The sequence below is a fragment of the Gorilla gorilla genome, chromosome 10 (assembly GCF_029281585.2).
Source record: "Gorilla gorilla gorilla isolate KB3781 chromosome 10, NHGRI_mGorGor1-v2.1_pri, whole genome shotgun sequence".
Lineage (NCBI taxonomy): Eukaryota > Metazoa > Chordata > Mammalia > Primates > Hominidae > Gorilla > Gorilla gorilla.
Genome location: NC_073234.2, coordinates 41,627,236 through 41,644,700, shown reverse-complemented (window position 1 = coordinate 41,644,700; position 17,465 = coordinate 41,627,236). Strand labels below are relative to the sequence as shown.

Below are 17,465 nucleotides of genomic sequence, written 5' to 3'. Positions count from 1 at the left end.
GGACAAGTTGGAAGCTTTTTTCCTTTGGTGTAAGCATAACTAGTAAAATAAAAGAACTGATATTTAAAGAACAGAATGGCTCTAACTACATGAAAAGATACTCAAAATTATTAGTAATCACAGAATGCAAATAAAACCACAATGAATTTTTTCATGTCTACTGCATTAGAAAAAATTTTAAAATTATGCATTGGTCAGGATATGTGACAAGGAGAACTCTTATGCACTGCTGGTTTCAGTGTAAATTTCTACAATAAATCTTCTGTAATTCCTGTCCAGTATCTCTGAAGAATTATTTGCACAAATGCCCCAAGAGAGGAAAGTACAGGAATGTTCATAGGAGTATAATGACATCTAACTGGAGACAGTCCAAATCTCTATACATAGTTATGGGTTACATATAGATATAGATACATACACATGTATATTCAGAAATGACATATGGTCAATCCTTATTATGAGTGGTTCCATATTTGTAAATTTGCATATCCACAGAAATTTGTGATTCACAGCACTTTTGAAGTCATTTGCTGACATGCACAGAACAGCAAAAAAATTTGTTATGCAACACTTACATTCCCAGCTGAAGTCAAACAAGGCAAGACCCTGCCTTCTGGTTTTAGTTTTCTCTCATACTGTAAACCAGTATTCTTTTTATAGTCTAATACCATGTTTTTCACATTTTGTGCTTTTTGCTGGTGATCTTGCTGTTTAAAATGGTCCCTAAGAGTAATGCTGAAGTGCTTTCTAGCATTCCTCAGTACAAGAAAACTGTGAAGTGTTTTATAGAAAAAATACTTGTGTTAGATAAGCTTCATCCAGACATGAGTTACAGCGCTATTCGCTGTAAGTTCAATGTCAGTGAATCAGCAATATGTATTAAGTAAGGTGTCTTTAAACAGAAACACACGTAAAACAAGGTTTTGTATTGATTGGTTGATGAAAATGTGATCAGAGTCTCACAGAAACCTATCCTTGTTTTTCTGCTATGTGCAGCGGTTCAGCATTTGGTAATTCAGTGTTCATGGTGACTTTACAGAACACAGCTTCCATGAATAATGAGAATCAACTGTACTCTGTGACATCAGATTTATAAGTCTATGTGCATCATGTCTGAATCTAAAATTATAATATTAAATTTAAAAACTGTTTCCAAGATTATATATGTCATATGCATATTATTACATGCATATAACATATACAATTTAATATATATTTGAAATATTAATAATTGTATTAAATAATTATTTAATTATTAATTATTAAGAATTTAATTTTGACTCTGATCTATATATATTTTAGGTAATACAAATTTTATATAAAATACAATATATTTAGTTTATGTATTACATATAAATTTAGGAACACATACACATATACATATACACACGTACATATATGGTAAAAGTATAAATAAAATTAAGTTAAAAGCCATCATACAATTCGGGATAGTTGTTGCCTTTTGGTAGAGAAAGAGTGATGTGGTCAGAGAGGAACACACAGAGGTGTTTAGATTAAAAATGGCTATTGCTATTTTCTGAAGATCCTAAAATTATTTCATATTTTTAGAGAAACTCTGGAGGATTTCACATTCAGCCCCAACTATGATTTATTGAACACTTAACTATGTACAGATGACTAATCTGAGGCAAGCATACATTATTTCATTTAATTCTTATATTACTCTTGTGAGGTAGGTACTCCATGCAATTTTTTTTGACACTCAAGATGAGATCGTCATGCAAATTTCACTTTAAGATTTGGCTTTTAAAAGTTATAGCTTCTACATTAAATGTAATAAAAGACATGTAATTTGGAAAGCCACATATATATTTTTCTCTTCCAAAATGTAATTTTAAGATCTTCACTCATCTTCATTTTATGTATAATTTTAAGAAAAATTAGGATAATGATAGGTAAATTTGTCTAGTACGTATTAGTCATGCCATTTACATGTAGTCTTCTGTCAATGCTCTTAATTACCTTGTAAACTAAATATAGTTATTATCCTGTTTTTACAGATGAAACCACAGACTCGGTTTTATTACTTTACTAAGTGTTACAGAGTAAATGATGGAGCCAGTATTCGTAGCATTTGAAGCTCTTATGCTTAATTTTCATGCCACAAGATGAAACCATGTAAAGGAAAATAGGCTTAAATTTACAATTTCATAATAAACTAGAACTTTAGAAAATAGAATTGTATATATGTGTGTGTGTGTGTGTGTGTGTGTGTATGTGTGTACATTCTGTCTTCTATTTTATTCTTTGTATAGGAGCAAACCAAGTAGAATGCTTTTAAAGGGTCTATAAGTTCAAATTATTTTAATATAAGAGTGATACATTTCTTAAGGGGGGCATATTTAAATGCTGGGAAAATTCTAATTCATAGAATTTATATTAGTGTTGACACCTATTTATTGTGTGAGTCTGCAGACACCTCTTTACTTTCCTATGGGCATAGTTTCCTGTCTGTAAAATGGAAATCCCATATTTATAACATGATTTGAATATTAACAAATTATAATATTTGTATTGATATTATTATTTTAAAATATGGGTTTAAGATTACTTAGAAATGTTATTTATGATCTTTGAAGTGAGTGAAAAATAAATCATCCAGTTGTATTTCTGAATGTTTACTATAGCAGATATGATAAAAACTACAATAGTTTAAACTCAAGAATTAGTAATAAAAGATGGTTTAGTTTTCTTTATGCAAGCAGGAAAACTGCAGAGTGAGGACTTTAAGCCCCATAACTGTTTTTACACGCTGATTATACAACAAAGAGTAGTTTACCACATAAATGTCCTTCAGTATTTCCTCAGTATTCTTCTAGGGTTTCTTTTTTTAATTTTCAAGCAATAAAATAGGTACTTTAAAATATAGTAATAAAATTTAGTAATATATAGATTCAGATTCTTTAGACAACTTTCAAAGATCATTTGCTATTTTCAACTGGTTTCACTAATACCTACAATATTTATTTCCTTTTCTTTTTTCCTTAAATATTATACATCTTCAAAGATACTATTTCCAATGCACATGTGCTGTAAACTCATCATGTTAGGTTAACTGATGACCAAGGAGAAATAAACCTATCTTCCAATTAATAGATGAATAGATAGATAGAAGACAGAAAACTTTTATGTTTCTAAGAAAGCAAAAATGATTACAGAAGCAAGCTGTACACATGCTGAAGACATACAAACCATCTCAAAATAATTGTTGAGAGGTGTGGTATTTGGTGTTGATTTTAGCAATTTTAGCATCTGCACAACATTAACTTATAGAAGTGGCTTTGCCCCAATTACTGTGATTGACTAGGATCTACATTATGTGCATTAATTGTTTGTGGTTAAAGCCTTTCATTTGACCTTGTCACTATAGTTTCCATGACATTTTTTGGTAGGCTTCTGACATACAAATGTATACCTATAAAAAAATCTTTCAAGTTATTTTATTCATTTTTTGAAAAGCAGATGCCTATGACCATTTTGATCAATAAAAAGAATGCTACGGATATGCAGAGAGGATGTAATAAAAATGCCGAGGATTTTTTTGCTTGCTTTTTTTTCTCCCTAAATTACATCACTCAGTAGTCTTATTTCTAATTCTATTTATATTATCTGTAGAGTCAGCAGTGATTAGTGAAATCGTCACTGCTATTCCTATTTTACTTAGGTCAGGCTTCTTAATATCTCTGAAATTTGTCACATTTAAAAAACAGAAAAAATACCTTAAAAGGCTTTTATTGAAACTAAACTGAATAAATACTTACTGAAAATAAAAAGCATTTATTTAGCATAATAAGTACACAGTATTTATTGAGTGAGATCCCCTTATCCATTTTTGTATACCTATAAGATTACATTATAGGTTACTTTGAGTATCGTGCATTAATTCAATAAGATAAGTAATTTGAACTCTTGAAACTATTCCATCAAATTAATGCCACTGTATCCAAAGCCATATTTTATATGTGTGTATTTAGTCAGGAATAACTTTAAATTTTACTTTATTGTAATTTCTTGGAAAAATCAAAAGGATTTGCCTTTTTCATACCATTTAACAATTTTTAAAATTTGTTTTACCTACGTTGTCTAATAGAATGGTAGGTGCATTTATCATTTATACCTCTACTTCCTATAAAAGAGTAATTTGAGACTGCTTTTTAAAAAATAAACATAAAACATCACATTGTACCCCATAAATATATAATAGATACAAGCAAATATATAAAAAAGCTAATTTTTTGATGTATGAGTATGTGAAGAAGACATGTAAAATATATTTATAAAAAAAGTTTAAAAAGGAGATATTTTCTGTACAAATCATTGTGGCAATTAAAAGTCTTATTTAGCTATTTTACTTTAATTAAAAAACATTTTAGGGATAGGGCCTGTCTCTGTCACCCAGGATGGAGTGCAGTGGCTCCATCAGAGCTCACTGCAGCCTTGAACTACTGGGTGAGTATAGTTAGTAATACTGTATAGTATACTGGTAATTTGCCAACAGAATAGATTTCAGGTGTTCTGAGCACAAAAAAGAAAAGTGGTAACTCTATGAGGCCAGTGTTATGTTAATTAGGTTGACTGTAGTAATCATTTTGCTATGAATATGTATAGCAAAACATGTTTCATACCTTAAATATGTAATTTTTATTTTTTAAAAATAGTAGGGGCTGGATGCGGTGGCTCACACCCATAATCCCAACACTTTGGGAGGCTGAGGTGGGTGGATCATCTGAGGTCAGGAGTTCGAGACCAGCTTGGCCAACATGACGAAACCCCATCTCTACTAAAAATACAAAAATTAGCCGGGCATGGTGGCGCCTGCCTGTAATCCCAGTTACTAGGGGCTGAGGCAAGAGGATCGCTTGAACCTGGGAGGCACAGGTTCCAGTGAGCCAATATCATGCCACTGCACTCCAACCTGGGCCACAGAGTGAGACTCTGTCTCAAAAAAAAAAAAAAAAAGAAAAAAGAAAAAAAAAAGAAAAAGAAAAAAGTGAGTTAGAATTATCTCTACAGTCATCAAAAAGCGTAGACAACAGAAAGCAATAAAAAAAGCCAGTAGATCATGTCAAAAGGCTTTGCATCCATCATTTCGTTCCTTGGCTTAGCCTTAAACAGGAAGGAAAAATGAGACCAAAAGTATCAATTAATGAGGTTAAAACAACTGGTGATTGAAGTAGAATATGTATGAGATCTATCTTAGAGCTATGACTGATGTATAATGTAAAATGGTACTTCAGTTCAGATCTAAATTCTTAACTTCACTTTGAGTAATTTTTGTTTCAATAATCAAATTAAATTATTTAAATATTTAGCCCACAATAATCAAAGGTATATAACTTGCATCGATTGTTTTTGTACATTTTCTGGTAATTTTCTGAGTACAAGAGTGTGAAAAATATTCATGAAAAATCATATTATAGTTTTAACTAGAAAGTACTATTTTAGTGACTATCAAGAGTGGTAAACAAAAGGGGAAATAAAATTTAAACTGTTATTTCATTTTTTTTAATATAGGTTACTTGAATTTCCATTAGAGGAGCAGAAATGCCACCAACGCCAAGTGCCCCACCTGTGCATCCACCTCCAGATGGAGGATGGGGTTGGATTGTGGTTGCAGCAGCTTTTATCTCCATTGGATTTTCCTATGCATTCCCCAAAGCTGTCACCGTATTCTTCAAAGAAATTCAGCAAATATTCCACACTACCTACAGTGAAATAGCATGGATTTCATCCATTATGCTGGCTGTTATGTACGCAGGAGGTAAGCTTCTTGCAATAAATAGAATCCTGAATTAAGAAAATAATTTCTCCATGTCACAATGTTTTACATGGAGTGTCTTGGTATATTAAAACCCTGTTTTTATGTTATAGTCACTTAAAACCAATCAAAAGTATAATTAGAACTGAAATTTCAATGATTTTAGTGATTCAGCATCTTAAGCTATTTGCTTTGAATTGGGTCTTAATGGAGGATTTGTTTGAATAAGAATTTGTAAGCACAAAGCAAGATTTACTAAATTATGGAATTTCTAAGTGAGGCTACTTCATTTAGTTTGAAATAAAGTCCACAACATATTGCTGATGTCATTTTTCACAATCGCTACCTCTGGTAGAAATGCTTTCTTCTGAATGAGAAGAAAATTTAAGTTGCTGACAGTTTATAAGCCCAGAAAGTACATCACTTTAAGCTGCAAAAATGAAGGGTTAACATGTACACTCTAGACCCATTCAAATTTGTGTGACTGAAATAATTATTTATCTCTATAAGGCTCATTAAATAGGACATCTTTTTAACTTAAATTGTTGCTTGGAAATTATCTTATTGCATTCTATGTTCAAATGAGGGTATTAGTCATGAAAGATAATGAATAAATCAAAGTACCATCCCACTTCTAAATGTTACAAATTTGGAATTATTGGTGCCTTATTATGTTACCTATTTTCTGTAAATCAATCTCAATAGCAGACCAGACTCTCTTGTAGAATTTTTTGAAAGTCATTACTTAAAATATGTCTTTTAGCGTTTTTATTTTTCAAGTGGATATTTGACTTTAAGGGATAGATATAGACTCAGACTATAGTCATTTAAAGAAATTATATCAATTATCTTCTGTGATTTCTTATTTTTCAAGTAAGGATAATATGGCTCTTAGTCATGAAGATATAACATTACTATAATATCCAGTATTTAGTAATATTTACTTTCACCCAAGGCCCAAGTACTTAATATGTGTGATATGACTTAATCCTCATAATGATCCGTGAAATAAGTATTATCTTCTCTTTATTCTATAGCTGAGAAATATATACAATAGCTCTCCCAAGTCAAACAACTTGTTAGTAGTAAACAGAGACTGTAACTCCTAGCATTTAACACCTGTGGTCTCTGACTTTCTCATAACTTTCTCTTTACATCTAGAGAGTGACAAAGCCAGATCTGGCCCAGGCCTTCTATAAACCTGATTCAATTCTTTCTACTTCAGCTCAGTGGCTTGTGTACCACCTCCACCAATGTCATTTGTTCAGTGACATAATAATTATTCTTTAGGACATTATCTTTTTGTTGTACTACGAAGGTAAACAATTGATCCTGAAATAATTCCCTGTGTGTGTGTGTGTGTTTATGTGTGTTGGTGTTGGAATGTGTTTTCTACTTTTTATATATAGTGACTTTATATTAATACAGCATATGTTTCCCTTATTCATTTGGTTAGGTTAAACATGCATTTTTCTTCCAGTATCAAAAGGTATCCTTTAAATACTATTTGGGCATGTCAATGGAAAATTCTACTTCTAACACACATTCTGTGAATCTCCTTTGGACAGTTGCTTTATAGATTGTAAGAATGTTATTTCTTGTGACCATAGAAACAGTAGGTATTGTAGAGTAGATATTCCTGTATCCTGTGGGACAGGTGTTGTTTAATAATGTTTTGCTAGAGCAGCACACAGTCGTCTTGATTTCAGCTCCAAAACGTGCTAATATTAAGATATGTAGAGGGTTTTCTTGCCTCTTAAATACAATTGAAACAGTCTCTTCTAGTGAATTAATATAAGTCCATTGAATTTGAACTTCAGGTCTTACATAGTCATAATTCCTTATTGAGCAGATAGTTGACTAACTCATCAGTAGGACAAAATTTTATATACTGTTTTAATTAAGCCAAATCTTAATTTACATTCTCTGTTAGTTTTCAGACCTCAGAGTCTCGATGACTTAAAACAATACAGGTTATTTCTTTCTGAAGCAATGTTTCAAAAGGTGGCTATTCCATCACCTAAGGCTTTGTATGTTGTTCCCTAAATCTGCTCCATCTGCTGGACAAATAGTAAAGGCAGACAGCATGGAAGATCATATGGACTATTTTAGGGGGTATGCCTGGGAGGAATAAACATTATTTCTGTACATATTCTATTGATCAGAACTCTTATACTGCCCTACCCAGAGTTAGGGGCCATGGATGCTGGGAAATACAGCCTTCCCAAAGGAAGAAACAGAACTACATAACATCTAGCCAGTCCTAGTCAGAGCCTGGTATCTCAATATTCTCCATTGAACAAAAGAAGCATGTGTTTATAGACTTGCCTATGACAGCCCTCCACCATCTGGCTGGATCTAAAAGGAACATTAGAATGAACAATGGCATAATTAACTTTCTCAAACCACTAAATCTCAATACGAAATTATAAAAAGTAAATATACTGTATTTACTACAATAAATGTTTTTATTTTATTCATACTTATTTTTCTATTTTAATATATATGGTATAATTTTTTAAAAGCACAAAAGAACTCTTCTGAAATTCATGAAGAAAATGGTAGTTTGTTAAAATAGTTATAAATTTGGAAAAAGCTGCCTCAAAATTTTTAGGGTGATAGATGAATAAAATATGTCTAAGTTAAATATTAACAGGGATTTTATAGATGCTTGTTTTGTGAAAGCAGTGCTAGATACATACAGATTCTTGGTATTTAGTAATTGATGAAGGCAATATCTAGGTGAGATCCAAGTAAGTACCTGGAATATTGCCTAAAGTCCTCCATTATCGGGGCTAAAACATGCAAATGTTTCATCTCTGGCCATAGAGAAAAGTCAGGAATTGCAGAAATTCTGCTCACCTTTGGTCCTTCTTTTAAAACTGGAAACACAATTCTAGGCACGTTGTCTAGTGGATGAAAATGCTTTTACCTGTCATGTTCACTGTTGAATATAGATCTTACACGTTTACATAGTTTGTTGGAAATAACATCTATGTCTTATCCTGATAATTAGTTTCTAATCTTTTAACCAAAAATAATTGGCACATTTAAAATTATAATCTAATGTGGAAATAATTTTCTTAATGTGGATGCAGATAATTTTTTTTCAGAAACATAGTAACTATTTAGAACAAAAAGTCTGATATAGTCAGTTAATCTAAGACACAGGTATTAGTCCTGTTACTCACATTGCAGTCTTTCTTCAAGTGTGGTCTACAGAATGCTTTGCTTCTGAGTCGTGAGTCTTGTTAAAAATGAAGTCCTAGGCCTTATCCCAAATCCCCTTTTATCAGGATTTCTGTTGTTAGAGTTCAGAAACTTGCATTTTAACAAGCATCTCTGAAAACAACTTCACTTTATATACAACACAGGGGTTCACTGTTGTAGAAGAAAATCACTATTTGATTTTAAAATACTTAAATTTTCTTACACTATGTGAAATATATTTATAGGAGCCTTTTAGGTTGATGATTATAAAAAAAATTTGGAGAGCAAAGGTGAAAAGACATAGTTTACTATGAAGTATAATGAGTCTCTCTAGCAAGTAGCTGAAATCTTCTGTTCAACACAATGCTAATTGCGTTAGCCTAGAGAACACCTAAGATCTGACACATTCGTTAGGGCTTAGCAGTCAACCTATTAATCACTACTGTGGGGTCACTGAGTAAGATGGAGCATGTTCAGAGGCCTGGCCTGTGATGTCAGGACTGGAGTCTCTTGTAGTAATTAGTTGGCATCTGGGCTTTGGTAGCAAGGTATTATCTTCCCTTCTGATGTCTGAATTAAAAATGAAACTAATGAAAGGTTCGCAGGAAGGATGGAAAAGAATGCAAATTGTGTTTATACCTTACTTCATCCTTAGAATAATGGCATCACATTACAGCAACCCATCTGGATGTCCATATGTTCTCCTGGAGGTCTAGCAAATTTTAGCAAATAGGTCAAACAGTGTGGTCACCCCATTAATAAAGCACTAAGTAGAGGTAGAAAACATAATTTAAACTTTCTACACTGTTTAGAAGGACATAGGGTTTTATTTTGTAAATAGTGATTACATAGGATTATCTTTTAGTGCAATATTTGTTTTTGTATTCTATTGAATGATAATCTATACATGGTTACCTCTACAGTTACTGGTGACAGATTTGGACTGCCAGTTTCTGTGAGTACTTTATATGACTTTTCTGGTAAAAATCTATTCTGACTTGGAAGAATCAGCCATTCTGGGGAGAAGAATTGGCTTTGTCTCCATGGTAACTTATTTTTCTGTTTTATGTGAATAGTGATGGCCAATTGTGCTAAAGGAAGGGTGATAGTTTTGTGATGAACTACTTTACATGGGGATTGAACATTAGAACACTGAGCTTATTTTACTGGAGGCCGAGAAGCAAAAGGCTTTAACATAGCAGGTTGGTGGTCATAATATACAATATGTATTTTTCTATTCTCTTAAAATTTTAAATAAGCTCATTATATTATTCTACATTGTGCCCTAATATTTTGCAGAATGAGGGAGGCTATTAAAATAATTCATACTGTGCAATATCTTAGCAGCAATAAAAAAAGAAAGTCATTCCATTCCTGTGTTTGAGATAGGTAGAGCTTTCATCTTAGATTTATAAAAAGCAAAAAGTACCAGGTACACTTTGACAGCCCTGTGCAAGTAGGCTGTGGACTTTTTATATCTATGCCATGTTAGACTCTTTTTTTCATCCGTAGGCATAAATATTACTAAAGCTTTCTATGAAATATGGCACAGTGTGGCAGAAACTATTATGCTCACCATGCATCCATGCACTCCTCTATATTTCCCAGCTTTCCTCCCCTTAGGCTGAGGCCAAGTGACTAGTTCTGACCAATTAAATATAAGCGGAAGGACATCTGTCCCTCTAGACACCTCCTGGACAAGGTGGTTTGATCAGGCATGCATCTTCCCTTTCTCTACAGTTATATAGACTATACTGATCATTACAAACATGAGGGCTTGGTTTATTGTGTAACAACAATATAAGTTATATAAATTATTACATGGGATGAGAACACACTATGAGATAGCCTTAGTCAATTTAGCTTATATTATATCATGAAATGTACAAGTGCTACTCTATCGGATCTCTGTTAGAGAAGAGGTATCCTTTGGTAGCCTAGAGAACACCTAAGATCTGACACATTCATTAGGGCTTAGCAGTCAACCTATTAATCACTACTGTGGGGTCACTGAGTAAGACGGAGCGTGTTCAGAGCATGTTCATTTTTCTCAAATGAAAAAGAAGTTGTGAGTGGATATTATCATTGCCAGTCTTCATGGAATAAAAGTGAGAGGCAAGGACTTCAAAACACAAAGTAGGAATGGAATCATGGCCCTGGAGCTTTCTATGATGAAATCTGTGTGTCTCTTCCAAAACAGGGATGAAAGGGGACAGGGGTCAACAACAGATTGGAAGTGTGCTTAGAGCCTTTGAAATTATTCCAGGACACACTTTCCCTACAGAGGGCTGATAATCTAGTACAAATAATATCAGATAGTTACTAAATGTTATTTTCAACAGAAATTCTAAGAACCTTTATTGAAATATTTTCTGACTGATATATGTGCCTCAGACAGTGAACCTTTCACTTACTGATGTATAAAAAGAACCTATTTATTAATTTATGACCTGACAAGAATAAGACTATCTTTCCTGATTTTTGGCTTAAAAAATTTCAAAAATATGTTATTATATCATTACTCACTTTATGCAGACGTGTTTTTGTTGCAAATGACAGAAACCTGATACAGATACCCTAAAGCCTAAAGAGAAATATTCATTATACAAATCAGAGGAGAAGCAGAGACACCAATGTCTTCCAGCTCAACTAGCACCAGTAATTCTGTTTGTCCAGCGTGTTACACTCTCTCTTCTCTCTTCTGTTTCTTCCAGAGGGCAGCTTTGTTTATTTATGTTGATATTCTTCCCCTGGCACAAGGAAGATGTCTACCAACACTTCAGCCTCATATTTCAGCTCAAATTTGACACTAGGAAGACTGCCACTATTCCCTAAGTTATACTTTGACAAATTCTAAGGAAGATTGCTAGGACATGGCCTACTTTGCATTTGCCCTGCAGGCAGTGGGTGAATGAGGGACTAACATTGGCAGCCTGAGTGGAACTATGTATCTGAGACAGGAAAGGAGCAGTTCCGTAATGGAAGGGCACTACTGTTCCTAGAAGAAGGAAGGATTCTGAAGAGACAAAGTATTAACAATAAGCACTTACTACTTTAGTCTTTTTAAAGAGATTAATATGTTATGTTTCAAGAATAAAAATGTGTTGGGTTTTACTAGTCACTCATGGGGAATTTTGCATGTAGATACTTTATAGCTAGCTAGCAAGCTGCATAGATAGGTTACATGTCAAAATGCATATATCATATTTGGAAACTATTGCCTAATGAAATATAATGCTTAGTAGCCATGAAATATAATGCTTAGTAGCCACCCAGAGGACTCAATTGCATTTTGTTAAGATTTGAAACAGGGTCACTCTGTTGCCCAAGCTGAGTGTAGTGGTGTGATCATGGCTCACTGCAGCCTTGACTTCCTGGGCTCAAGCAATTCTCCTGCCTCAGCCTCCTGAATATTCTGGGACTACAGAGGTGTACCACCATGCCCAGCTAATTTCTGGTTTTTTGTACAGACGAGGTTTTACTAGTCTCAAACATCTGGACTCAAGCCATACTCCCACCTTGGCTTCCAAAAGGGCTGGACTTACAGATGTGAGCCACCACACCCACCCAGCCCTAATTGCATCTTATGTGAGTTGGTGCCTAGAGTGGAACATAGATATGGAAGGTACTGGGATCTCAAAATGGATTATTAATTATGTAATTGTGCAATGAGAAGCAGAAGAGCATTATAGTTGGAGAGTGAGCTCCAAAATATTAATAGCAGATATGAAATTGAGACTTTGCTACTTGGTCATTCAGCCTATTTGCCATTTTACCTTGGACACAGCTTCCTTATCTGTAAAAATCACACAAGAATATATACATTTATGTGTGCATATGTGAGTGTGTGTGTATGTATAATGTACACTCTCCTGCTCAGAGTCATTATTAGTAATAAACACCAAATACGATACTTAGGAAATTGTAGTTTTTGATTCATTGCAGTTGTTGCTGCTGTTGTTCTTGATATTCTCCATTATGCAGTGAAACTGCAGATAAGGAACAAAGAAGATAGTAAGTCTGACTCAAGCAGTCTGTGCCAATAACGTTTAAAAATGACTGGGAATGCAAGAAATAAATAGGTCAATAATCATTTCTAAAAGAAATCTATGCCCTTTACCCATATTTTCCGTGGCATTTCTCTTGTGCCTCCTATGATTTGAATAGTGGACAAGACATTGGTCATTCTTTTTGGGCCATCCTATATTGAAAAATCCTTCTATGTTTAGGGAATTCCCAACATCACCATTTTCTGCCTCCCCAAGGGAAAAGACAGAAATATACTTTCTCAGAGTTTATTACACTTAAGGGCACAGGCATGTGACCCAGGCTCCGTCAACCCGGTGTAGAAAGGCCCGTTTTCATTCAGAAACTACTGATGTGAAGAAGCAGATTCCTCAAGAAAAACATTCAGATGAGGTGGTTATAGGTAATTAATAATCCATTCATGCAAAACTAGTGTCAGTGTTTAGGGTCAATGGGACTTGCAATGTAAACTATGTGGTCATTGGTGGCAGCTGTGATGTCCCCACTGGAGCAATCAGTTTTGTCATGTGATTTGGTCAGCATCATAGCTTGGTTTTTTTAATCCCCCCTCATATTCTCTGACATTCTTGCATGTCCTTATTGAATGCTTTCTTCTTTAACTAGGATATATGATAGATACATGTGGTGTTAAGTTCCCCAAAGGTCCTAGTGAGGTCTAGCATGAAATGCTCTCGTGAACTAACTGGTTATTCTGAAAACTTTCTATGGATGTTTTCTTTTCTTTTCTTTTCTTTTTTTTTCTTTTCTTTTCTTTTTTGAGATGTAGTCTCGCTCTGTTGCCCAGGTTGGAGTGCACTGGCACAGTATTGGCTCACTTCAACCTCTGCCTCCAGAGTTCAAGTAATTCTCCCTCCTCAGCCTCTTGAGTAGCTGGGATTACAGGCACCCACGACCACACCCAGCTAATTTTTGTATTTTTAATAGAGACAGGGTTTCACCATGTTGGCCAGTCTGGTCTCAAGCTCCCAACCTCAGGTGATCCACCCATCTAGGCCTCCCAAAGTGCTGAGATTACAGGCATGAGCCACCACACCCAGCTGAATGTTTCCTTTAAAAGAAGGACCTTTCCTACTCTTTCCCAGCTCTTCCTCAACAACATATTAGGATTGAAGAATTTACCGCAGTTCTTTTTAATTAACTATTTTAAAGGGCTCTGTAAAAATTGAAATTAAATTTTATATTTTCATATGCTGTGGGTGACTTAAGTTTGATGGATTATGTCACAAAATGCAAAGCAAATACACATTGAATACTTTTTCATTATAATAGTAGTGACTTTGGCAGAGTAAATGCATTGTTCCAAAGGGATTTTTAAATGGTTAATCTAGATGGCTCTCCTTGAGTTAGAATTTGCTCAGCTGGCTGGAAGTATATGCTTCAGGAGTGTAGTTCATAGATTTGACCCTAAGGGGACGCCCTGGCAATGGCAGACACTAGCCTTGCACAATCATTGCCTGAGGATTCATTTGTAGTCACCAGAGGTAGGGATGTCCAGGTAATCCAGCATCACAATTAAGAAGAAAACTATACGTAATTTCACTCATTCATTTATTCCATAGATACACACTGAGCATCTTAAATGTGCAAAACACTGGTGTGGCATTGGAAAAACCACAGCGAGCCAACAGACACAGGCTATGCTTTCAGAATATTAAATAGCCATTTACACTTTTCCTTATTTCATTACAGTTATGATAAATGTTAGTAAAGAGGCACAGTGGGTGCCATGCAACAGCAGAAAATGGAAATCGATCTCATAATTGAGTGATCAGGCAATATTTCTTGGAGCTGAATTTGAAGGATAAGGAGGCAGCGTTAGTCAAGGGAGAGGAAGTGTTTGAGGCAGAGGAAACAGTATTTGTGAAAGTTGTGGAAGAGTCATGGAGAGTTCTAGTAGCCCAGAGGAGGTGAATGTGATTGATCTATGGTGAAAAGATGGAGAAAGTTGTGTTTGACGGTCTAAAACCTACTGGAAATGATCCTGGGCCACATATTGTATCCACATAAACAAAAGAGAAGAGGATCAGAGGATAGGCATCTTAGTCTGCTCTAGCTGCCATAAAATAATATCACAGACTGAGTGGATTAAACAATGGAAATTTATTTCTCACAGCTGTGGAGGCAGGAAGTTCAAAATCAAGGTGCCAGTAGGGCTGGTTTCTGGTGGGGCCTCTCTCTTCGGCTTGTTAGATGGCTGCCTCCTAGTTGTGTCCTCACATGGTCTTTTCTTTGCATGTGCACCCACCCCTGGTGTCTTTCTCTCTCTCTCTCTCTTTTTTTTTTTCCTTTTGAGATGGAGTCTTGCTCTGCTGCCCAGGTTGGAGTGCAGTGGCATGATCTAGGCTCACTGCAACCTCCGCCTCCCAGGTCCAAGTGATTCTCCTGTCTCAGCCTCTCGAGTAGCTGGGATTACAGGTGCCCACCGCCATGCCCAGCAAATTTTTGTATTTTTAGTAGATATGGGGTTTCGCCACATTGGCAAGGCTGGTCTTGAACTCCTGACCTCAGGTGATCCACCCGCCTCGGCCTCCCAAAGTGCTGGGATTACAGGCATGAGCCAACATGCCCGGCCTCTCTCTCTTCTTATAAGGAAACTAGTCATAGTGGATTATGGCCCAACTTAATATTTCTTATGACCTTATTTAACCTTAATTACCTCCTCAATGGTCTTAACTCCACAGACAGATACATTAAGTGTTAGGGCTTCAACATGAATTTTGGAGGGATATAATTTAGTTCGTAACAGGTACTAGGATCATAACTCTAAGTACTCTTCTCCCTTTTAATCAATTTTAGGAGCAGATGCATAATCCAGAATGTGTTAAAATACAGGTGGTTGTCATTATTTGTGGCAGTTATGCTCTATAAAGTTGCCACAAACACTGAATGAAAAAATACCAAATTGCTGCTTCTAGGGGAGATTTAGAGTTACAGGCCCCTGAACCTCTGATCATAAAATTTTAATTCACCAAGCAATCCATGACTTTGTTTTCTATATGTTTCCATTTAAAGACATTGTATTCAATATATTTCACTGACTGGCATTGAATTTTGGCCAAAGGTGCTATAATTTATTCCTGAATTAAGCTTATTAAACACATACCTTTCCTCCATAAGTCATATCACAGCCGTCTTGTGCCTAGGAACACCAAACAGCACTTCAGCATTATGCTTTGAGGCCATTTTAAACAGAAGAATTACCAACTAAAAGCACAAAAATGCAGAAAATGTGGTATTATATAGACCCTGAAAAGGACAGTTGTTTACACTCTGGGAGCTGGACCAAGAAAGCAGTTCATCATCTTGTTTGACCTCCGCTGCGAAGGTGAGGTCACACAATGCATGTCAGGTGATCCAAATTTTTCACCACTCTGCACATAGCCACCAGGGACTGCGAAAGAACTGAGAGTATTGATTTTAAGGTTACAAATCAATTTTAGTAAGTAGATAAATATGTAAATATAGAATCTGCAAATAATGAAGGTTGAATATACCTATTCCCTTTCTCTGGTGAAATTACTGCATTTCTTATACTTTATAAAGGTGTTTGTAATTACCCAATGTTTTTATTACAGTTTGTTTATCTGTTGTTTATAAGAATTGGATAAGCCTGCACAACCACAAAGCTAATTTACATTAGCGTTTTTGTAGGTAGGCATTGGTTATCATCCTGGAGTTTACTGAAGTTCTTTTTAAAGGAACACAACTTTCTTAAGCTATAAAAGCAATAATAATTACACTTAGAATAGTACTAATCACTAGAAGGGTGTTAAGTGTAAAGCTTTGGAAAGCTTCTGTGGAAGCTTTGATGGATTTTTGAAAACTGATGAACAACTGATGATCCACAGCCTTGAATTATTCTGATTAGAATGTGCTGTGCATGACTGTAGCATTCTGTTGGGTGGTGGTTTCCTGCTTTGGCTTTGCATCTCATGCAATCAATGATTGGATTAGCGGCAGCCCGTGGAAGCAACCTGTATATATTCTCAGCACCCCAGGAAATGAGTGTGCATTCTTGGAAGGCTGAAATGGAATAAAACCGTTAAATAGAACTCCGATCTACTTCAGATTCATCTCTTCTCCTTATATGATGAGTAAAGAGCATCTGTAAATAGGACTATGAGAGAAATCTGGGTAGTGAACAAAGGGGAGCAAAAGGAGAAATATGATGTGTGTGCAGGCGATTTGGAATTTCTTTTAAATTTTCCAGTCTTCTCCCAGATAATCCTGAGTTCATGTATATGACTTACATTGATACAGAAATACAAGAATCAGCTGGGTGCAGTGGCTCATGCCTGTAATCCTAGAACTTTGAGAGGCCAAGGCAGGGGGATCACTTGAGTACAGGAGTTCAAGACCAGCCTGGACAACATGGTGAAACCCTGCCTCTACCCAAAATACAAAAAATTACTGGGGTATGGTGGTGTGT

General features: G+C 35.1%; 1 protein-coding gene across 3 annotated transcripts in view; it reads left to right on the top strand.

Annotated features, from left to right (window-relative positions):
* Positions 1-17,465, top strand: part of SLC16A7 (solute carrier family 16 member 7) — a 191,582-nt gene that overhangs the window by 102,423 nt on the left and 71,694 nt on the right. For all 3 annotated transcript variants that reach the window (XM_031016541.3, XM_055359221.2, XM_055359222.2), the window contains one exon: positions 5,536-5,782. In XM_031016541.3, coding sequence (XP_030872401.2) covers positions 5,566-5,782 — 217 coding nt within the window. In that variant the 5' untranslated portion in view covers positions 5,536-5,565. The remainder of the gene's footprint in view (positions 1-5,535; positions 5,783-17,465) is intronic.